This window comes from Suricata suricatta, chromosome 5, assembly GCF_006229205.1.
Source record: "Suricata suricatta isolate VVHF042 chromosome 5, meerkat_22Aug2017_6uvM2_HiC, whole genome shotgun sequence".
NCBI classification, from domain to species: domain Eukaryota; kingdom Metazoa; phylum Chordata; class Mammalia; order Carnivora; family Herpestidae; genus Suricata; species Suricata suricatta.
In genome coordinates this window covers 82,487,033-82,510,674 of record NC_043704.1, presented here as the reverse complement: position 1 = coordinate 82,510,674, position 23,642 = coordinate 82,487,033, and the positions used below count along the sequence as shown (strand labels likewise).

Here is a 23,642-nt window from a genome sequence, read left to right as displayed (position 1 = left end):
AATATTAAATCACACACTATACACCTGTATACACACCCACATACTGTCCACAGACATGAGCACTGGGCAGCGAGGCTAATGGATAAACATCAAGGAACAGCTGTGAGCAGCTATGTTAGATGGCTATCTGCCATTCTGAGAATAATTCTTCCCATGCAAACAATGATACACATGCTGATAAAGTCTCTGGGTGGTTCACAAAACAGGTGACTCCTGAGAATGGAGTTAACTACTCATGACTCTGCTTCTGTCTACATAAAACTGCTTTCAGAGTTTCAGAGTTCCAGCAAGGACACCAGCAAGAGGCTGCCCCATGGCTGCCCTGTAAGGGTTACTGAGGGAAGGTGGGAAGAACTAGACCATCTCAGTATAAACTAAATTAACTGGTTTCTAAACTATGAATGCAGTTTAGAATTAGCTACAGGGCTTCTAAAACTTTAGAAGCCGGGGTCTCACCCCAGACCTACTGCATTAGAATCTCCAGAGATGAGGCCCATGTCTGTCTCTGCCTAAAGCTCAGTGGGGGACACCAGTGGCCCTCCCTGGTTCAGAGTAAGTGAACTAGAATAAGATTTAAAAACAATATATGGTTTCAAACAGGGTAAAGAAAAATGTTACAGGAGTCAGCTTAACTGAACAACAAACTCCTGAACATTTTGGAAGTTAGCTGATGAACCTATGTTCTCAGACACAAGTCACAAAAGCATTTAGAAACTCTTTTCCTATTCTCTTCTCCATTCTACACATGCTGGAGAGACTATGAATCCTCCCTGTGGAAGAAGACAGAGAAAACAAGCATCCTCTCTGCACTTCCACCTGAGGCAGTAAAAGGGCAAAAAGATCCCATGAAGGGTCCCATCACAGTAAAAGGCGTTAGCAGCCTGACCTTGATATAGTGGTTGATCCTCTCCACCGAGGTGAAGCGGGCTTCTGTCTCAGATGCCAGTCTGACGGTAAACTGGAACAGCCCCGTTAGCTGATAATGGAAAGCAAAATCCAGGAGAGAATTCATTGTGAATACATGCCAGGCCAACACTAGAAAACCTCCTCTATTTAGGGGATTATAGCTCAATATATGAACTAACTGGGCACCTATAGCAGCTGGTTTTAGGGACTGAGTCATTCTGTCAACATTTAACACAATACCTATCATCCCCCAATCAACAGCAATTCTCAGTGAATGTAGGTGGCATGGTAGTACTGCAGGCACTAACTTCCCTATATCCAAAGGCTTTCCATCCACCTTTATATTTCCAGTACACATATCTGCAGTTGAGTAACTTCTGGGCTTCCTACTTGCACCTGCACCTGCTCTGGCAGTCACAACAAATGGAGATATTTATGAACCTGAGAGGGACTAGTGAAAATGCAGAGTCCCTGTGCATCTCAGACTGAGGACCCTAAAACACAGAACATAAAACACATATTCTTCCCCATCCAACAGCCACGTAAGTCTGCATAATACAGACAAACATCTTTGAGGATCTGTGAAGATACACATCTCCTGTTGATTTTCTTTTGCTACTTATTTATTTCGATCTTTCCAATAAGGAAAATGTACAGGAGTACGGAAACACATACAGGAGTAGAAAAGGTGGTATAATGAACTCCCATGTACTTAAAAAACTGTCAACCTACAGACATTATTGTATCATTTATACCACGCCACTCCTCTGTATTATTTGAAAGCAAATCTCAGACATCCCATCATTTTATCCATAAATATTTTAGCTTGCATCTCTCTAACATAAAAAGATCCTTTAAAAACACAATACCATTGTCCAACACCATGATGACATCTAAAAAAATTAATAATAATTCCTTAACATCTTCAACACTTAGTGCCCAAGTTTCCAACCGTTCTCTGAGCTTTGTAAAGACCTTAGATCATTCCTAGGGGCTGGGTTTACATGTTTAACAGTCCTGGGAAAATCAGGGGACTGAAAATAAAACACATATAAGAAGCATACTGAGGACACAGTATTTCTAAGAAGACCAATAAGAGGCCAGAGATGGGAGGGTGGTGAACGTAGAAACCTACTTAAGAAACTATTTTCAAAATCATGTTTATTTAAGAAGAAACAGCACCTATTTCTTAAACACATGCAACAGACTTAAATCTCTTTGTTCCTAAATAGCACTGCTTCTCTCTCCCATCCTCCTGGCCCCAGCCAAGTCCAGGATGTTACTAACAAAGAGATGGGCAGAAGCTCTAGGAGTCAAAGGCTTAGGGAGGGCCCCCTAAGCCCTCCTAGGCCAACACAGGACTCAAATGACGAAAGGTAATGCTCCATCACAGAGACTGACCTGGATGGCATAAGAGATGGCAAGACCTGAGTAGGCGGGGGGAATCTGCCCATGCATGAGAACAATCATCAGCCCAGTGGTGGTGATCAAGGCAATGCTGATCAGGTCCAGCCGCACAGCCAGCCACCGCATTGCACATGTGAACAAGAAGAAAGGACCTTGGTTGTTATCCAGTAGCTCCTGGTACCTGTGAGGGAGACAGAATACCGAATAGGTAAACAAAGCACCACACAATCCTGGTCATGGGTGATGTCAGAGTGCTGGTGGATTATGGACGGAGGGCTGACTTTTAAGTACTTCCTGTTTGTCACCAGGAGAATGCTATGGAAACCTAAGGACTGCAGAGTATTCCAGGCTCCATACATAGGACGACTTGAGGTTTTCTAGTTTTACTCTTTCAAACCTACTAAATTTGTTAGGGAAAAATATCTATGTTGACAGCACAAGAAATGCACAGGGAAAGGAGACCAATAAAGAAGCTGAGTAAGCTTTAGCAAAATGTCTTAGGTCAGGGATCATTTCCTCAAAGAAAGAGAGGTTACAGAGGCAAATGCAGAAATGCCTTAAGACCTAGAAAAATAAACTCGCAGAGTGAATATGGTAAACTGGAAAATGCCTGCTGGGGCACTGCTGTTGGGCAAAATGGTGCTTGTTTCCCAAGGTAGCAGAGAACCAGGAGCTAAACCACAGCAAAAAGACACGGACAACCTCTACCACTGAAGAAACAAGACACTACCATCCCCTGGGGTCCTAGAGTGCAGATCAGACCCCATCCAAAGGGTTGGGTGTCACATACAACTCGACCTTCAGAGCAGGGAGTCTTGCCAGGTAAATGTGCTTTGTTCAAAAAAAAAATCACTTTTCTTCTTTATGTATTTGGAGAAAATCTAGGAAATGTAGTAAAAAAGAAAACGTGGTATTCTCACCACTCAGTAGTTAAACCAGGGTTAATATTCTGTTGTATCCTCTCTCAGCACTTTTTCTAACACACTTAAATTTATGTGTGCATGTATATACATATGTACAGTGTATTTTACTGTTGTTCTATCAAAGTTAGGTTTACTTTTTCTGAGTCATTTAACCTGAACTTTCCATTCTAGATTTTCTTTTAATTAATTACCTAATTTTGGAGTAAACAAGATATGCACAGGATAGAATATTTAGAAGGCATAAAATGTGTGTGTGTGTTTTTTAATGTTAATTAATGTATTTTTGAGAGAGAGCACAAGCAAGGGAGGGACAGATAAAGAGACAAAGAATCTGAAGCAAGCTCCAGGCTCTGAGCTGTCAGTGCAAAGCCCGACAGCGGGTCTGAACTCTTGAACTATGAGATCATGACCTGAGCTGAAGTTGGACACTTAATTAACTAAGCCACCCAGGCGCCCTGGCATAAAAAGTTTTACCATGAAAAGTCAATCTTTTTCCTGCCCATCCTTTAGCTCCTTAGTTCCCCTTTCCAGTGGCAATGAGTACTTCCTTGTGCATGCTTTCAGAGATATTCTAAATGTTATATATACAAACACACACCTAAAAGGGAGCACACCATGTGCACACATCTGCACCTTGCTCTTTCACTAATGTATTTTATTTATTTTTTAAATGTTTATTTTTTAGAGAGAGAGACAGAGTGTGAGCAGGGAAGGGAGAGAGAGAGAGACAGAGTGTGAGCGGGGGAGGGAGAGAGAGAGACACACACACAGAATCTGAAGCAGGCACCAGACTCTGAGCTGTCAGCACAGAGCTCAATGTGGGGCTCAAATGCACAGAATGCAAGATCATGACCTGAGCAGCAGTTGATGCTTAACCAACTGAGCCACCCAGGTGCCCCTCACTAATGTATTTTGGATATCATTCCATATCAGTACCTATAGAACTGTCTCATCCTTCTTAAGGGCCACATAGTATTCTATATGGGTATACCATAGCTTGCTTGATCAGTTCTGTATTGAAAGACATTTAGGTTGGTTCCAATCTCTTGTTAATACAAAGCTCCACAATGACTATCTATGTACATAAATTTCTCATATAAACTATCTTCAGCAACTAAAATAAAAATGTCAGTCTAATGTCAATGACCACCTTTTACTGTTACAATAAAAAAAGGAAAACTCCTTCATATATAGCCATTTAGAGTCCAAAGCCAATAGATTCCAAAATCTGTATTTTGTCTTTTCATTTGCTTAGAAGGGAGTTCCAGCAAGTGAGTGAATTTTAATCAGAGACCATTAAATCACTAATACTTTTCGTAATGAGCTTTACAATCCCCAACTCTGGCCTTGGAAGGCCTCTTGGGCTTATTAAATGCTAGTATGGGTGACTCCCCTTCGAGCCCTCTGGCCGCCATCAGCACTGACCTGTGCAGAAATTCCTGCCCCTTGTTGTAGGCATGGATGGTGGCAAGGCCCTGGATGCTGGATGTGATGTGGGAGAGGAAAGGTGACTGAGTGATATTGTCCAGACGCTTCAGCTCTCGAATCAGGACCCTGGAGAGAGAATGGGTTCCAGGTCAGAGTGGGAGACAAGTGGCTTCATTCCTGGAAGATGTAAACCCTTCTTGTTTACCTGGAGACAACGTGCAGAACTGAAAAGAGGATGAAGAGGGGCCCCACTGCCACCAAGAGCCATGGGAAAACTCCGGCAATCATTCCAACACAGAAAAACACCAGGATGACATTTTGGATGAACATCTCAGCCTGGAATGGCAGGCGTACATCGACTGCAGAAACCATAAAGGAACAGGGAAAATGAAACCAAAAAATTTAAAAACACGAAGAGATTCCACAAATTTTCTGTCTGAAATGTGCATGTTGTCTTTTAAATCAAAGAAAAATCGAAAAACCTGGTGGCACTAATTTTTCTTGCCCCAAGAAAATCTTAAGCGATCTTTCTCCAGTCCCGCTTTGGGTTTACTATGCTACCCAACCCCTATAAACAATTTATTTTCCCTTTACAAAGTAAATATGCTTATTGTAAAACATTTAGAAAATAAATATGCAAAATGGAAAATAAAAATGGTCTTTATTCTTACCAGTACCAATAAACTGCTGCTAACATTTAAGAAATTTTTCATTATGCAAAAATTTACACATACACAAAAATCAAAAGAGTACAGAATTTTCAACAATTAACAACATTTTCTTCATCTCCTTTTAGCTGTATCCTCTCCCAACCATTTTTTTTTTTTTTGGACTGGAATATTTTCATAAAGATCCCAGACATATTGATTCCACTGATTTTTTTTTCTTTCCATCTCTTCTCCATCTCTGTGTGTGTGTGTGTGTGTGTGTGTGTGTGTGTGTGTGTAGCAGAAATGGGATCATGTCATGCATCAGTTCTGTGTATTAGTGATGGTCTTGATCCCTTATTACTACCTCTGGCCATAGTTTTACATTGGCTTATCAACATCTGAAACAACTCTTAGGAGGCAACACAGGGTGATGCAGTTAAAAGCATTAGCTCTAGGGTAGAAAGATCTGGGCTCAATTCCCAGTTTTGTTATCTAATAGCTGTATAATCTTGGGCAAGTTATTTAACCTTTATAGACATCAGCTTTCCCATGCAGTCAGTGGATGAAGCAATACCCCTCCCCATAGGGCTACTCTGAAGATTAGGATAATCCACTTAAAACATTCAGCACACTGCTGGTTACACAGTAAGCCATCAATAAATGTCAGGTGCCATTACTATTATTCTGGGCTATGAGAAGTATTTAAGCTCTGCTGCTGGCACAGCCCATGGGGCATCCAGAAAACCTGCCAGAGGTCATAAGTGCGCAGGAACCAACGCACTGCCCTCAAAGTAAACATGCTTTGGAACCTCAGTTGCTCCCATCCAAAGCATTTATGCTAACTCAATCCTTGGAACATATTTTCAGGTTTAATGAAATCAAATGAGAACTTAGATGGCAGGTGAAAAATCAGATAGGCCCTTAGCCTAAGTACAAGTTGCAACCTGCAGAAAATGCCCAAACTAACATGTTCCTGGTGCAGACAGCAGCAGCCCTGTGCTCTCAGAACCTAAGGCTGGATAGATGGGCACACCTGGCAAGTCATCTACAAGGTGGGAGAGCACAGGAGGCTGCAGCTTGGGCTCCAAAGCATTAAAGAAGAAGTGAGAAATACCTTCATCCATGTCTTTGGAAAACCTGTTGAGAATCCTCCCCGTGGGGGTGGTGTCAAAAAACTTCATAGGGCTTCGAAGGATCCTTCGGAAAAGTTCATCATGGAGCCGGGAGGAGGCTCGCAGTGTGCCCTAAGGAGCAGACGACAAAGTGATCATGGCCCAGAGACCCAGGGAGACTCAGTTCCTATTTATCCAGGTCACAACTCCACAGGAGACTCACTCCCAAAGCTGGAGACTCACTCCCAAAGCTGGAGAAGGGCAAACGGTCGTGGAGAAAAGAGGTGGGTACTCAGAAAAGGCTGGGGTTAATGGGATACAGGTCATATCTGCTTCAGAGGTGCTCCCCTGCTCAGACCTGACCCAAGAGAAGCCACGCCGAAGCCTGACCATGCAGTTACCAGGGACAGGAGGAGAAGCCACCGCTGCATACCTTGACAAAGGCAACTCCTCGAACGGCTTTCAGGATCAGCATGACTGCCATGGAGAGGGCATAGATGCTGGCATAGTACTGCATGAGAGGATTGTCCTTCATGCTGCTGCTCATAGAGGTCTTGTTCCCGTGTGTCACTGTGGTGTTCTGTTTGGAGGCAAGGCTCTGTGAAGCAAGACTTCTACAGACAGCGAAGAACTCCTACTCAGGGCCATTCTCAGTTCAAGGGAGGGTGCAGGATAATGACTATGGGATCTGGCTGTGACAAACACAAGGCAGGCTTTGCCCCCCACTTCTCTCTTTTCTAAATGAGGGCAGACAGCTTTCAGGTGCCCTATTGCTGCATGAGCTGGTAAGGGAGCAACTATCTTGTGAGGCTCCATTAGGAACTTGTCTTTTTTATCTTGGGTAATCCTTGTTCATTGGTCCTTTCAATTGAAAACTGAGCAGTTTCCCCAAGAATATCCAGAGAATACAAAGAAATGGCCACCTTCTTAGACATAATTTTTCCATTAATGGGTAACCTTACCCCACTTCCTTGCTTGATCCAGTAACTCAACCACCAATTGCTGAAAGCCATGCTGCCCACGTTCAGCATGAAAAGAGATATAATAACTAGGAATGCCAAGGGGCCCCCAGCAGCCTGGATGTAGGCACCATATACTGACCAGGGCACTGAACCCTGCCCCTTTTCTTCCAGCTGCACCAGCTGCCCTAGGTAAGGAAACAACAACAACAACATAAACTCAGCAGGAAAAGGCTACTTTTCTATAACTGAGTCACCTACAGAGGAGCAAAATCAAAGAAAACCAATAGTTTCATATGGCTTTAGATTAGAATTATTTCATCCTTACTGGAATATTCTTCCCTTTAACATTTACTAAGCACCTATTATCAACCAGGCCCCAGATGAGTCCTTGGCACAGTAAAGAGGATTAAGACTGTCTCTGCCCTCAAGATCTGGCTGAGGATCCCACCACAGCCTGGTAGGACAGAGATAAAATAAACACATGATCATAATAAAATGTGCTAAATGCCATGCTAGAGACACACGCAGGGCAGCATGGGAACGTCCACATGCACCTAAACTACTTGGGGGAACTGTTTCAGGGAAGACTTTCTGTATAGTCTCAAAAGCTATGCCAGGTTTGACCAGGTGGGGAAAAGATGGGCACTGGCCCAGAGGTGGGACAATAGCACAACAGTATGTACAGACAGCCAAATCAGCAAGGCTAGAATATTAAGTGCAGCTAGGAGTGGCAGGAGATAAGGTTGATTATTAGGAAGGCTGTGGTCAGAGGATAAAGGCATTTGAACTTCATCCTTCAGTTAAGAATTTCTCAGGCACCCAGGTGGCTCAGTCAGTTAAGCAGCTGACTTCAGCTTAGGTCACCATCTTGCGGTCTTTGGGTTGACAGCTCAGAGCCTGGAGCCTGCTTCAGGTTCTGTGTATCCTTCTCTCTCTGCCCCTCCCCCACTCACACTCTGTCTCTGTCTCTCAAAAATAATAAATGTTAAAAAAAAATTAAAAAGAAAAAAGAAAAGAACTTCTCAAGAGAATGGGCTACAGGTTGTGTGGCGATTTGATTCCCACTGGGGCTATGGGTGGCCATATCAGCTGCTCGGGTAGCAAGCGGCCTCGTCCATGCATCCTGTGGATCCTGTACAAACAATGGCATTTTCTACATGTGCCCTATCAGGACAAGAGTTAGGAAAACACTGCTTTGAAATGGGAGGCCCCTTAAAGACTTCCTGAGGGAAAGTACGTTAGTTGGTCTCCTGTTTTTAACTAGATCTCTCAGCTGTCTGTATGGAAGACAGATTTAACAGGAACCAGCTGTAATACTCTAGGTACAAGAGATAAAGGCCAGAATCAGGGTCGTGGCAATGGGGATGCAGTTTCAGGAGGCACAGCCATTAAGACATGGTGACGGGCTGAGGAGGAGAGAAAGGTTCAAGGGTATCTCCTAGAGGCTCTCAGGGATCAGGGGGCTGATGCTGATGCACTAACACAGAGAAACAGCTCTACAAAAAGCCAGCGCCTTTACATACTGGTCAATGTTTAATTATCTTGGAGCAAGCCTGGCGTGCCTGGAGTACTTGAAGAGTTATGAGTAACCAGGTCAGGGGCTTGGCAGATGAGAACAAATGTTCCCTAAGGGTATTCTGCGTTTTTTTTAATACTGCCTATGGCAAGAACTGACAGATGACTCAGCTTCTGTGGTAGGTTTGTTTCCTGTGTAGAGGTATCTTTCTTACATCACACCCCAATTCAAAGTCTAATACATAGTTTATGAAAAGGAAGAAAAGCTGCAGAGTGTACTAAATCCGGGTGTTCATTTCCCAACACCACATATCCACAGCTTTAAGAACAAGGAAGTGAAAACAGGCCCAGGACCAAAGCTGCAGCAAACCCAGGAAAGGTCCTGGTGACAAACCAGAGCTTTAAAACAGACTACATTTTTTTCTTTCCTAAGGTAAATTGATAGGCAGCTGGAAATTCACAAAGGTGAAAGAAAATACCTCAGGTATTTGTAAATAGCTTTCCTAACTCTCAATGTTTGTTTTAGTTGATAAGATAAAGGGTAGAAATAAACAAAAATGTGACCTTGGACTCCCCCTGGGAAAAGTGCAACAGGAAAAACCTGCGCTGTAGATGCACAGCACAGCTCTGCTGCAGCCTCCTCTGAAAAAGCCACGAGTGTATCATTCTAATGAGGGAACTACTGAGGATGTAGGCTCTGCTTGTACCAGAACATCTCTGTCTAGACTGACCTTTTTTTTTTTTTTAATGCTTTTTATTTATTTTTGAGAGACAGAGAAAGACAGTTCGAGCAGGGGAGGGTCAGAGAGAGGGAGATACAGAACCTGAAGCAGGATCCAGGCGCTGAGCTAGCTGTCAGCAGAGCCTGAGGCAGGGCTCGAACCCACAAACCATGACCTGAGCTGAAGCCAGATGCTTAACCGACTGAGCCACCCAGGTGCCCCTAGACTGACTATTTTATTTTTTTTTTATTTATTTTTTTCCCCATAATATTTTATTGTCAAATTGTTTTCCATATAATACCCAGTGCTCTTCCCCTTAAGTGCCCTCCACCATCACCACCACCTCATTTCCCCCCTCCCCCTCCCCTTCAACTCTCAGTTCATTTTCAGCATTCAATAGTCTCTCAAGTTTTGCATCCCTCTCTCTCCCCAACTCTCTCTCCCTCCTCCGCTCCCCCAAGACTGACTATTTTAAAGAGCAGGAAGAAGGGTGTATCTCTGGCCATCATTCCATTTTTCCTTACTCAAGATGACAGCTGATTGCTGACACCTGACCCACACTACACGCACAAGGCAGAAGATTAAAGTTCCTTCTTACTGTTTTGGTCTGTTTAAGCAAACAGAGGGTGCCTCATGGTCTCCCAGTATTATATAGGAGTTTGTTAATCCAGAGATAAAAGGCCAGAGACTCTAGAACACACAATGCTGTCAAACATTATGAATTACCACTGGCATAAAGTTTCTGATAAACTTTAATGACAAATCTAAAATGTCAGAAAAGGTCATTACCTTCCTCTGGCTTCGCTGCTTTCTCCTTCTTTACCGATCCTGTTTTAGGACCCTTGTCTTGTGATTTCTTCTGTGAACCGCTGGTTTCTTTTTTTGAATTAATCTAGTTTTTTTAAAAAAGTGTCTCCAGTTACAATGTGTCCATTCAGACAAACATCCATAGGACATACTAGACAATCATCTGACAAGCTGCTGCTATTCTTGAGAAGACCTCTTAAAAGGGCCATCTATACTCATTTCTTGTGCTTCCTCAAGTCATTCAATCTTTGAGATCTGGGTTCCTACCCTTGTCATTCCATTGACATTGCTCTCCCCAATGTTCTCAGCCACTTGCCCAAAGTATTAGGGCTGGGGTCATTTCCATTCCTCTCACCTTTGATCTCCACATTACTAAATCAAATCATAGATCTGATCATTTCCTAGGGCTACCACAGGATAAACCTGAACTTCTCAGCCTGGTTTTGCAAAACCTCCATAGTCTCGCCCTAGCCTGATTCTACATGTTTCTCTCCCATTCCCGTGGCTTCTACTCTCCAGTCACATTGTATTTCACACTATTACTCATACCACACTGCCGTCCCCCACTTCTGGACCTTTGTCCACGAGGGTTCTTCACTTGAAATGCCTCTCTCCTCATCCCAACTCAGTTAGTTCTTCCCATTCAGAGGGATTCAATCTTAGGCAAGTCCTCCAAAAGAGAGCTCACCCCACCCCTGTTCACCCAGGCACTTGGTAAAGTACTCTATTATAGCATGCTGCTGTAGATGTGACCTAGTGTTACAGCTCCCTGTAAAAGCAGAAGAGCATTGCTCTTCCCTAGGAGACTGTGAGTCCCTCAGGAATGGAGGGGATGTGTGACTCATAGTGATAATCCACATCAGGGCCCAGCCCTAAGCACTGCTCATAATAGGGCACAAACGGATTTAATATAAACACTCATCAGGGGTTCCTTGGGTGGCTCAGTCAGTTAAGCATCTGACTGTTAGTTTTGGCTCAGGGCATGATCTCATGGTTCATGAGTTCGAGCCCCTCACTGGGTTCCTCATATTGGGCTCCACACTGGCAGTGCGGGGCCTACTTGGTAATCTCTGTCTGTACCTCCCCTGCTTGCATGTGAGTGCATGCTCTCTCTCTCAAAATAATAAACTTGAAAAAAAAATGATGAAACCAAAGCTCAGGAAAATTAAGTGACATTTTGGAAGCATGTTCTTTCTGCTGCAATACACTGACTCTCAATATTCTTTTGCTCCCCAGATATTTCCTATTTTAACTTGTCTCCCTCTCATTTTCCCCTTCAGGTCTACAGTGAGAAGGAAAACTTCTGGAGAGTCTAAAGTACCCTTAGGGTCATAGGAAGAAATCATAAAATCCAAATCTGGATTCTGGTATCCCTATGGAAGTTCCTGGTGACACCCTGGAATGCTTGAGTTATCCCCAGAGGCCTGAAATACATTGGTCATGAAAAATTAGTTGTTCTGTAACTGAAATCAAAGAGGATGACACCCAAAGACTGAAACAGGGCTCCTGGAAAAGGTTCCAATTACTCTGCTTTTATCACGCACAGACATCAAAATGGTAGCTAAGAAGTTGCTTTTAACCCAGCCTGAGAGCACCCCCAGGACCCAAGGTGACCACAGAACAAGTTCAATATGAGAACAAGACAAAAACAACCTCTTGATGTTTGCCTGTATTTGCTCACCTGGGTGAGGGGTGAAGGAAAGGGGAAGAAGGTTTTGTGGTTTTGTTGCCTGACCTGGCAAACACACCCCGTGTCTGCCTAACTTGGAGCCCAAGAGTAAAGCCATGGAAAGCTGCCATCTTTCTGTGCTGCTACAGGAGACAGGGTAGCAGGGCAGAAGCAGCACCGTGGAGTCAAATCACCCCCTTGTTAGTGAGCTGCTTAACTTTTTGGGTCTTCCATTCCCTCAGCTGTAAAAGCAGAGGAGAATCCCATTTTGCCACAGAACTCTATTAACATGACTAAGTGGGATGGCATCTATAACGTGTCTAATCCAGTAATTGGGACACAGTAGGTGTGAGTTAATGAGTGCCAAGTTAGCAGTCAAAGCACCACGGATCATTTTCAAATGTATACAGTATTTCATTTCTCTTTCCTCGTGCCTTATTCTCACTTGTTCATTTAAAAAGGAGCTTCACAATGCTTCAGTCAGGATTGGTAGTGTTTATGAAGCTGAGCCCGTGTATCTTCCTTCCTGTCACTGCCTTACTAATGAGTTCTCAGTGGCAGAAGACACCGGCTCATCAGCCATAGAATCCTGCTCTCCTAGCACAGAACCAGTATGTGAACCAGCACAGCAGTCTGTTCACCAGAAAACAGGGCCCTTGCCAACAAGACACAGACACTGAGTTCAGCTGAGATCTCTCTATCAATCACTACAGTCCTGTCTCCCTTGCTAGAAAAGAGGAGGTGCACACAAACACCATGAGAATCTTACCTCAACTGGGGGTGTCTCTCCCAGCAGCAGGTTATTAAAAATGGTAGCATAATCACCATTTAGGTTCATCAGCTCCTCATGGGTGCCTCTTTCTGTAATACAGCCCTCTTTCATGAAGATCACTTCATCACAATCAGCCAGGTACTGAGGACCAAGGCAGAGGCAACACAGTATTAATGAGATTTGTGCAAATACATTCAATCCTAAACTTTAGTTCAGAGGTTCGTAGCTGGAGGCAATGGAGCCTCCCAGGGGACATCTGGCACTATCTGGAGACCTTTTTGGTTGCTACCTCTGGGGGCAGGGTACTGTTATTATCTAGTGGATAGAGGCCAGGAACTATCTGGCCCCAAATGTCAATAGTGCCAAGAGCAAGAGAACCTTTGCTTTAGTTTACTGTGGCTTGTGATGTAGTTCAAAAAACATCTCCTCCCATTTTTGGCATAAATCTGATGATGGAGCCACACGAGATTTGCATTAAACTTCACAGCCTTTTGCCACACTCAGAAGTGCATGTAATTACAGACTTTCTGTGGCAGAATGGGGGATTAGCCCCCTAAACTTGATGACATATGCAAAGCAGACGGCAACATCCTGGAGCTGCTCTCCAAAGTGGCTGCTTATCTTGGAATGACAGAGGGAGAAGAGCTTGTTTTCCTTAAACAGTTCCCACTTGCATATAGATATTAACAGAAGCTTTCCAAACGATCTCATACCCAAACTCCAGTTTCAGCCTACTCCTCTTAGCCCTTTTACTTACTGATTTATGTGCAAAGCTAACACGCTCCAAGGATCTCTAATTCAGATGGCCATCTGGTACCTCAGTACAATGAGTTTTATTGGTACACTGGGCCAAGGGCTATTTGCTGAGGAAATAAACACTGATGCCTCTAGGAACCTCTAAGGAGCATGAAGGTACCTGGACCAGGCCCACCTCCCTGTTTCTGTTTTCCCAAGCCAAAGTGGGCAGCCTGAGGAAGAGTGCCCCATACCTGTAACTGGTGGGTAACAAACAGAACTGTCTTAGACTTGAGGTGCTTCTGGATAGCGCTGTTGAAGATGTGGTTGCCCACATGGGCATCTAAGGCACTGAGGGGATCATCCAGGATGTAGATGTCCCGGTCACTATACAAGGCCCGGGCAAGGCTGATCCTTTGGCGTTGTCCACCACTCAGATTCGCTCCTCGCTCACCAATCTACAGGAGTCCAGAAAGCATAGTGAAGCCTCCAGCTCAAGTCTGGTCCCATGCTTAGTGATTACCCCAGTCACTGTTCCTCTGTTCCATCCAAACCAGCTCCTTCTACTGAATTCCCCACCTGGATGAACTACAATTCTTGATCCTCCAGGGCCCACACCAGAACTGGGGGAGCCAGTCCAGAGGAAGACAATTCGTCCTCTCCCATAACCAGCTGGTTACTAATCAATCTTACTACCTCTGGCTTTACACTCCCCCTTGACATAACACCCCAATCCATTATCTATGGGCAGAAAGATCTTTTCAAAACACAAAGCTAATCATGTCCCACTCTCCTTAAAACTCTTTCAAGGGGCACCTGGGTGGTTCAGTTGGTTAAATGTCCAACTTCGGCTCAGGTCATGATCTCACAGTTCGTGGGTTCAGGCCCCATGTCGGGCTCTGAGCTGATAGCTCACAGCCCAGAGCCTGCTTCGAATTCTATGTCTCCCTCTCTCTCTGCCCCACCCCTGCTCACACTCTGTCTCGCTCACTAAAACAAATAAACATTAAAAAAAAAAAAAACCCTCTCTTTCAAGAGCCTAAGAAATAAAATCTAAACAAACATGTCAGAGAAAGCAGGCCCTTTGCCACCTGGAACCGTGGCAGCTCTCTGCGTCCAGTGCCAACCTTTCTGCTACTCTTTGGGATCTACGCCATTTTAAATTGTGTGTGCATTCTGAACTCTCAAGACTACTGTCATGCCTTTTCTGTACCGTATCTGCTCAGTTCTGGCAGCCTCTCCTCTGTGAAACCTCCCCCACCCTCTTCTCTACTACTACCCAAAAGAAAGGGGATGCTTTTTTTTTAATAAAAAAAATTTCTTTTAAATTTAAGTTTTGTAAAAGGACTCTTTCATCAGCTTATTTTATGCCTATTCAGGCATCTCATCCTCTTGACTCTAAGCTTTTTGAGGGACTAGATCATTATCCTATTGCTTTATATCCCCAGTGCCCAGCAGTTTCTGCATATATGGGTGGCACATAACAAGCATCTGATAAATATTACTAAATGGACACATGAATCAATCGTCAAATGGTAACTGGCTCTGTAATTTAAAACAACAACAACAACAAAAAACCCTTGCCCTTAAAAAAACATTCACTGAATTCAGAGGTTTCAAACTTGAGCCTGTATCAGAATTACCTACAGGGCTTCTTAAAACAGATGGTTGGGCTCTGGGCCTAGAATTCCTGATTCAGTAGGTGTGGGGTGAGGTGTAAGAATCTGCATTGCTAACAAGTTCCCAATAACACTGTTGCTGCTGATCCACTATGAATCTGGGAACTAAGATTCGAGAACCAGAGAACTAATGAAACCATTCACCAAATCTGGTTTGAAGGATTTAACTGAAGTCAGCTGGATAAAAGTGCAGAGACCTCAAGGTAGGTCCTTAGAGACAAATGTCAACAGGGAAGGACACAAGCCAGTTCCAAAGACAAACCTTGGCAAACTGCTCCAGGGCAGAGGGCCAAAGAAAGAGGCCTTTGTGCTAAGGCCTCTTTCCTTCTAACTGAAAAGGGATCTCTAAGACTGTATATCAGTGAGGAGGTTGGGTGGCAGAATGAAGTTCAGAGAACCTCAACAGGCACATGCTTGACTTATGGTTTTTAAAATGAATAGTGTAGAAAACATGAACTCTGAACCAACAATGAGATTTTGTTTAAAATTTACATGACATGCTAAGCGAAATAAGTCAGGCAGAGAAAGACAGATACCATATGTTTGCACTCAAAGGTCTAACAGGAAAACAGGAGAAACCTAATGGAGGACCAGGGGGAGGGGAAGAGGGAGAGTTGGGGAGAGAGAGGGACGCAAAACTTGAGAGACTATTGAATACTGAAAACAAACTGAGGGTGGAAGGGGGAGAGGGAGGGGGAAAAGAGGTGGTGGTGATGGAGGAGGGCACTTGTGGGGAAGAGCACTGGGTGTCATATGGAAACCAATTTGACAATAAACTACTTAAAAAATAAGTAAATAAATAAATAAATAAATAAATAAATAAATAAATGTTTAAAAAAATAAAATAAAATTTACATGACATACAGAATGGCTAAATTAACAATACAGGCAACAAGAGATGTTGGCGAGGATGCAGAGAAAGGGGAACCATTTTTGCATTGCTGGTGGGAATGCAAACTCCTGCAGGCACTCAGGAAAACGGTATGGAGGTTCCTCAAAAAATTGCATGACCCAGTAATTGCACTTCTAGTTATATATCTGAAGGATACAAAAATGCTGACTCAAAGGGGCACATGCACCCCAGTGTTTATAGCAGTCCTATCAACAACAGCCATAGTATGGAAAAGAGCCCAAGTGTCCATCAACTGATGAATGGGTAAAGAAGATGTGGTAGATGCATGTATATATATAGATACATACACAATGGAATACTACTCAGTGATCAAAAAGAATGAAATCATGCCATTTGCAACAACATCGATGGAACTAGAGGGTATTATGCTAAGTGAAGTAAGTCAGTCAGAGAAAGACATCCTATGATTTTACTCCTAAGTGGAATTTCAGAAATGCAACAGATATACATATGGGAAGGGAAGCAAAATTAAGATAAAAACAGAGAGGGAGACAAACGATAGAAACTCTTAAATACAGAGAACAAACTGAGGGCTGCTTGTGGGGTCTTGGGTGGGGGGATGGGCTAAATGGGCAATGGGCGTTAAGGAGGACACTTGTGGGGATGAGCACTGGGTGTTATACAGAAGTGATAAATCACTAAATTCTACTCCTGAAACCATTATTACACTGTATGTTAATAACTTGGATTTAAATAAAAATAAATAAATAAAATTATATGCAGACGGGAAAAAATTCTAAATAAAATATTTATACGCTTAAAACAAGTAGTGTTGATAACCCTGCCCTAAGGAACACATGCTTTCCTAACATAAAGTCTCAATGAAAGCAAAACTCCCTGTATGGGTACTCCTGCATTTAAGATGCATTACTAGGAGGTGGGTCTGGCACAGCCTTGCAACCCATCTTCCAGAATCTTCTCTGTTAAACACAGTGCCCCAACAGGGGCAGGAGGCCTGTACCTCAGTCAGGTCACTGTTGGGAAGAATGGCCAGGTCAGGCCTCAGGCAGCAGCTGTTGAGCACAGAGTTGTATCTGAAGGACATAAAGAGACTTAGCATCAGGGACATGTTTGGAGTAGCGGCTACTGACTTGGGCTGCCTTGAGTCTCAAACGGCCCAGACGGGAGAGCATGGGAGAAACCAAACATTCCTTGCCTTTCTTCATCAAATTCCTTCCCAAAGAGGATGTTGTCTCTCAGAGTGGCATTGAGGATCCAGGCCTGCTGGGCCACATAAGCGAAGGTTCCACTGACTGCAATGCTGCCCTCTAGAAGTGTCATCTAGGGAGACAGACACCATCCAATGGCATCATGATGCAAAACCACCACCCTAAGCCAACAGAACCCCCCACATTCCGCAATGGAGTTCAAAGTTTTGGCAATCTCCTTGGATGTTTTTGGACTCAAATCCAGACCTTGCCTTTGTTCCACAGAGAGAGCTACAGCAGCAAAGAAAATCAAAGTTCTCTTTGCTTATGTGTGATGGGAACCCAGCATAACCCATGACCTGAATGAACAAACACTTCATTCAGCAACCCATAAGCTACTCTATATACTGTCTCCCTAATTGCAAACTGTTTTAACTAAGGGTAGCACTGAAGCGGAAGGCCCTTTCAGAATCCCCCTGAGGAGGATGCTGTAAGGATTTATATCTAGTCCCTGCCCGGAGGCAGGCCAATTCATGTATAGAATTAATTAATCCAGGCTGTTGGCTAAACCAGCTGCTTCTGTAAAATGAGGACCGAAGGGAAAAAAAGTTGTTAGACGTGAACCAGTATCACATAGTATCCATACGATGAGGATGGACCCTCTCGTTCAACACGAAGACACTGCGTGATGAGCCATGTGTTTCGAGTTGTGTTTTCAGTCACAGTGATTGATATAATTTATCCATTTTATCCTCCTTCGGGTTCCTTTTGAGACTGGCAGTAGACATCTGTCTTGGGTTAGGGATGGTATAGCTTGAAACAAAGGTTCATTAGCCAGCCTGCACATCCAAGCTTGTCCTTTCAAACACTGTTAGCATACAGTGTACGGACAGAGGTGCACCCACCACAGACCGTAACAGTGGTGTTAACTGTCCAGAAACTGGGAAGCACGCTGCTATGCACCCAAAGTGTTCCGAAACCCACGGAGGCTATACCGCAGAAACTCCACACCCACAATGCAGACTGCCAACACAGTTCAACTCCAAAGAAGCCAGGCCCACCAGCTTTACCAGCCTCCCTGTCAGAGAGATCACTGTCAGGATTTGGCCTAAAAGCAAAGCCCTACTCTGTTTTCAATCTAACCATCGCCCACTCAGCACCGCTGCTCCCTTCATTTCCTCTGTGTCTCTCATCACTGACCCTTAAATCTGACCCCTAAGTTATCAGAACATCTAGAAGAGGTTCTGGCATTCTGCGAAGACCAAGGGCTGAGGCCAACCAGTAAAGAGTCTCATACAGCGGAAGGTTGTGTGGGCTGTCACTCCAGATGATGTGAATGCAGCCTTTCTCTGACCACACAGGGTGCCACTGCTCTCAAAGAGAGCCACACTCTACCAACTCTGGCAGTGACACTCAACAAAATGAAACATTCCATAACCTGGTTGCTCCAAAACACTCTTCCCCAACTCCATCTCACATGTGTTTAATTTTCTCAATATGGACAAATGACTTACTGGACCTCAACCACCAGTGGGTAAGAAGAGGCCTAAGTTTATCCTCATCTCAACCTTGTAAGTTGAGCTGGTTCAATTCAAGATTAGAAGCACGTGGGAGCACCTTGTGTTTTGTCCCTATTGTTTGGTTTTAAAACATAGTAAAAGATAATTTGTCTTAGCTGAATGACCTTTGTCTCTGAGAGCCCTGGGCTGGGCTCTTTGTGAATCATTCACTCTATGCTTAGGGATATGCTTGCGTGCCTGGAAAGCATAGCTCCTCAACTACACTGCCAGCATAATCCTTTCAACGGTTAGTTTGAAAATGGAGTGGGGCTTTGCTTCCAGATCAAATCCTGACATCAACCTCTCGGAAAGGGCAGACCGGCCTTACCACCCGGCTTCTTCATCTTGTGGGCAGTCTGCAGTTGGTTCACCTCTTACATCTGACATTTCCCAACACACTGTCTGGCATCATACAGCACTCAATAAATACATGCTGAGTAAAAGAAGGCAGGAAATATAGATGACTTCAGCTAGATATCAACCAGTCATTCGTCAGGAGTGCACTGAGCCTGCTTCCAGATCCAACACTGTTAAGGTGCGGAAATGTGGGGGTGGGGGCAGGGGGCATAACACAGACCAAGGGTTCATTTTGTTTCTGCCTTTCCTGATTCTCTTCGGGAAAAGTAGTTCATTTTCCCCCAGACTCTTGTTAAGCTGATTCCAGAGAAAGGAACAGAAAATGCCAAGGACAATAAAATATTACCTGGCCTAAAATGGCTGAAATGAGAGAGGTTTTTCCACTTCCCACACTGCCACAGATTCCAACCAGTTTACCCTGCAAAAAGCACACAGAGAAAGGAAGGTCATGAAAGGGCCACTGACCACTGGTCTCTAGGGACAGCTGATTCCTTCAAGGAAAAACATAGCAACACCAGGCCAACAGTATGGGAACTATAATCCTGATGACTCTGTCATGCACTTACCTGTGTCCTCCCTGTCAGCCACCTACTTCATAGGGCTTCTGTGGGGATACACAGAGGTAACAGATGTGCAAGCCTTTTAGAAAAGCTAATTGTGCCGCACACATGAACGTATCCCACATCCCTTCTAGAAAGGCTCCGCATCTTTCCTACTTTTTTTGCCATGTTTCTTGATTATTTATTTTTGCTGTTGGAAATGAGGGCAGGACTCTTGAAAATTATTTTACTGATTTTCATTTTGTGTGACTTTTTTTGTCTCTGCGGTCTATAAATTATTTTCAATAATTATCGAAATGTGCACTGTTGTTTCCATTTTTCTACAAAACAGTTTCAAGAATCTGAAGAATATTGATACCACCAATCCCACTTAACAATGGGAGGAAAGCCTGTGATTAACTGAATAGCCTCAGGCAAAATAGTGAGTTCTCTCAACAGGTGGTGCTAAAAGTTTTCAAGGGCAGATAGGTGATTTTGAAAAGGTCACTTATTTAGCAACCCTGAACTGGCTCAAGCCTTGCAGTAAAGGAAGAAAGAATGGTGTGGAGAAGAATGTGGATTTGGGAAGGAGACAGGTCTTGCTGTGAACCCCAGCTCCATTAGCACCTGCCAAGTGTGTGACCGAGGTCTGGTTACTTACACTAACACTGTCTGTCTCTCACTGGGCTTTGAGCAACTTGAGGGAAGGAGTTATCTTGCAGAACCAAGTACTTTGTACAACCAAGGTATCTCTGTCTTGGACAAAGTATGTTGGGCAAAGGTTTCGAATCGTCCTGGAGTTTGAAAGATCGGAGGCTGGTGGTGATGAGGAAACTAAGTCATAGGTTTGATCGCTACTCAAGTCAATTAGGTTTACACAAACAAAACCCTGTTCCCATGACTAAGTAAATGGTGACTAACAGAGATATCAACAATGAAGTGAGTGCCTGGGGTGCAGGCAAACATTAACTTCCCTTCCCCTTCCTGAAGAGGGAGGCTGGAAAAATTAAGGTATCCCTCTCCAAATAGCTAAAGGTCTGTCATGTGAATGTGGGCTTTAAAAGGGCAGAATGAAGATCAAAAGTTAGAAAGTATAAGAATATATTTCAGCTGAATATGAGGAATAATCCTCTAATAGGGCTGTTTAGAAATGTAACAGAGCTTCCTCAATATTCAAGAAAATCATTATTAAATAAGAAGTCTGTTAAGTGTTATCTGAAGTAAAGAACTGACATCAGTGGCCTCCAGGGATAAACTATACTAGTTTCAGGTGTTTTCACGAAGGACAGTCTCTTGCTCTTGTTTATATCTTTCAAGACCTGGGAGCTTTTTGTTCCCAGCGTCTATCTCTGGGTCCATGTAGCATACATTAGTCAGTGGCTGACTCTGATACACACCACGTTAAAACCCTCTACTCCCCACTTCTAGTGAAGTAGGTAAAGTCTCACCAACACCCCTGGTTCAAGACACACTTCTGGGTTAACTGGTCTCCTTCCTCGTTTCCCTACATACTCTTCTGAATCCAGAAGCTAGAATGTTTCTCTTCATACATAAGTCAGATCATATCATTCTTCTCCAAACCCTCCAATGGCTTCTCTTCCCACTCAGAGTAAAGCCAAAGTCATTACAGGAGGCTCTGGCACCCCAACTGCCTGTTTCTCTGCCCTCAGCACCTACTATTCTCTTCTGCGCTCACTCAGCACACTGCAGACTCAGGGCCTCTGTGCTTCTGTTCCTTCTGTCTGGAATGTTCTTCTTCCTCCAGATAGCCATATGGTTCAGTCCCTTACCTCCCTCCTGCTTTTGCTAATATCTTAGTTTTTAAATGAGGCCTTCCGTCAGGCAGGCTGTTAAAATTGCAACCATACCTTCTCCAGGCCCCAGCATTCACTATCCTCACACAGCCCTTATCACCATACCTATATGGTATGTCAATACCATATATTTTTCTTGTTTACTATCTGTCTTTGCCCACTAAAACATAAGCTCCAAGAGCACAGGCACTTTTGTAGGTTTGGTTTTCCACTGCTATAGCCCCAGCCCCACAACAGTGTCTGACAAAAAATGGCTAATGAATGAATGTATGTATGTATGGTGTATAAACAAACATACATACACACACACAGAGGCACCCTTCTGTGACCCTGATACACTCTTATACGGATCCTCTGAATGGTGCAGCCTTCAATATGGGGCTGGTCCCCAGTCAGAGAGTGTATTTGCAAAGCCCTGAACTGGAGTCTGTTCCAGCCACTCTGTGCAGGAGCCCCAATGAGAGACTCTAGTCCTGTGCTGCTTGGGCTGTGACATCATACACCATAATGATCCTTCATTTACATTAAAAATAAACTATTACAGAATCATATGTTGTACACCTGAAACAAATACAACATTGGTTGTTAATTATACTTCAGTGAGAAATACAAATAAATAGATAAATAATTACAATGGATTTGTCGCTAATAGCAGCACTGAGAGTTCTTCCTATACACAACTGTAACAACTAGAATCTATTCAGGCCAAAATCTTGGAAAATCCACTTGAATGCTTCATTTCCTTGCTTGTAAAATGAACATCTCATGAGATCAGTTGGTATTAATTTCTATTGTTAGATGCCTAAATATGCCTTTGTAGAGTTGGAGCTGGCCAGATTTACTCTTTATCTCAAATAAGTCCCAGCGACAGAGGACTCTGTTGTAAGGAAAGCAGCTGTCTGCTCCAGGTGGAAGAGATACCCGCAGACATCCGCAGACGGACAGGGTGCAGGTGGGGAGTGGGGAGGCAGAGGGCTTACCTCTTCAATCTCCAGGTCAATGTTGTACAGGGTCCTCTGCAAGCGGAAGATCCCCAGGTGGATGTGCTTGCCCTCCTCCTCCTCAGGACTGGGCCGCTCGTCGCTGTCCAGGAGGAGGTGGCCTTTCTGCTCTGCCAGCACCGCCTGCTGCTCAGTGCGCTGCAGCTGTCTCACCTTCTCTTTCTTGCCCCTGGCAGCCCTCTTGTCTTTTTTCGTTTTGGGGGTCAGCTTGGGTGAGTTCTGGACACTGCAGTGGGAGGAGTCCCATGCCAAGGTGGCATTTCTCACCTCTATCTTGATGTGAGGGCTGGCTGGTTTTTTCTTTATCATGTGAACCTCTTCCATCAGAAACAAACTCTGATAGGAGTTGTGAGAGAGGTGCAAAGATGAGACACTGGATCAAGACCAGGGGGACAAGCCTAGGGCCACACTCACGTAGCAAAACACATCAGGCTATACAGTGGATGGAAGCTGAAGGGCAAAAGGTAGCTCATTAGTGTAGCCCAGCCTCAGACCCCTTGAGAGGTCGCAGGGGTGTGGGGACACCCTCAGGAGGAACAGCAGCCATCCCAATGGCCCAGAACTCCACACTGCCAATCGCATCCTAACCTACCTTTTCTTTCCTACCAATATATTGTGGCCAAAGACAATTAACTAACCTGCCTACAGCCCCTCATTCTCACCCATGACTTGCCAAACAGCAGGTAGTAAAATGCAAGCAGAAAAACGAAAGGGCAAGCTTCTCTCCTGGACAGACAGACAGACCCTCATCATTCCATTTCCCTTCCAGAACACTCCTGGGAGCCTCAAAGCCTGTGTGCTTCCCTCTCCTACAACATGGCTCATGTCTGGCAGGGAGAGGTGAGCTGAGCTCAGGACCAAGCCTAGCTTGCTTGGGTTGGAAGGGAGTACCTAAGGCTATATCATAAGCAGAATGCCTCTTCTTGGCAACAAGTTCTCATGTCTCCAAGATCCTGCCTTGAAACTTGAGAGGATTCAAACAACCAAAGGAACAGACCTGGGAGGAAGTGAAGGGTATCTCCTT

At 44.1% G+C, this 23,642-nt stretch overlaps 1 protein-coding gene across 3 annotated transcripts in view; it reads right to left on the bottom strand.

The window, feature by feature from the left end:
• The window catches only part of ABCC5 (ATP binding cassette subfamily C member 5), an 89,223-nt gene that overhangs the window by 19,922 nt on the left and 45,659 nt on the right, over positions 1-23,642 (bottom strand). For all 3 annotated transcript variants that reach the window (XM_029939782.1, XM_029939784.1, XM_029939785.1), the window contains 14 exons: positions 22,598-22,954; positions 19,611-19,682; positions 17,357-17,481; positions 17,162-17,234; positions 13,863-14,066; positions 12,871-13,014; positions 10,415-10,517; positions 7,389-7,573; positions 6,860-7,006; positions 6,429-6,558; positions 4,870-5,023; positions 4,662-4,790; positions 2,308-2,494; positions 887-976 (listed from right to left, as the gene is read on the bottom strand). In XM_029939782.1, coding sequence (XP_029795642.1) covers positions 887-976; positions 2,308-2,494; positions 4,662-4,790; positions 4,870-5,023; positions 6,429-6,558; positions 6,860-7,006; positions 7,389-7,573; positions 10,415-10,517; positions 12,871-13,014; positions 13,863-14,066; positions 17,162-17,234; positions 17,357-17,481; positions 19,611-19,682; positions 22,598-22,954 — 2,100 coding nt within the window. The remainder of the gene's footprint in view (positions 1-886; positions 977-2,307; positions 2,495-4,661; positions 4,791-4,869; positions 5,024-6,428; positions 6,559-6,859; positions 7,007-7,388; positions 7,574-10,414; positions 10,518-12,870; positions 13,015-13,862; positions 14,067-17,161; positions 17,235-17,356; positions 17,482-19,610; positions 19,683-22,597; positions 22,955-23,642) is intronic.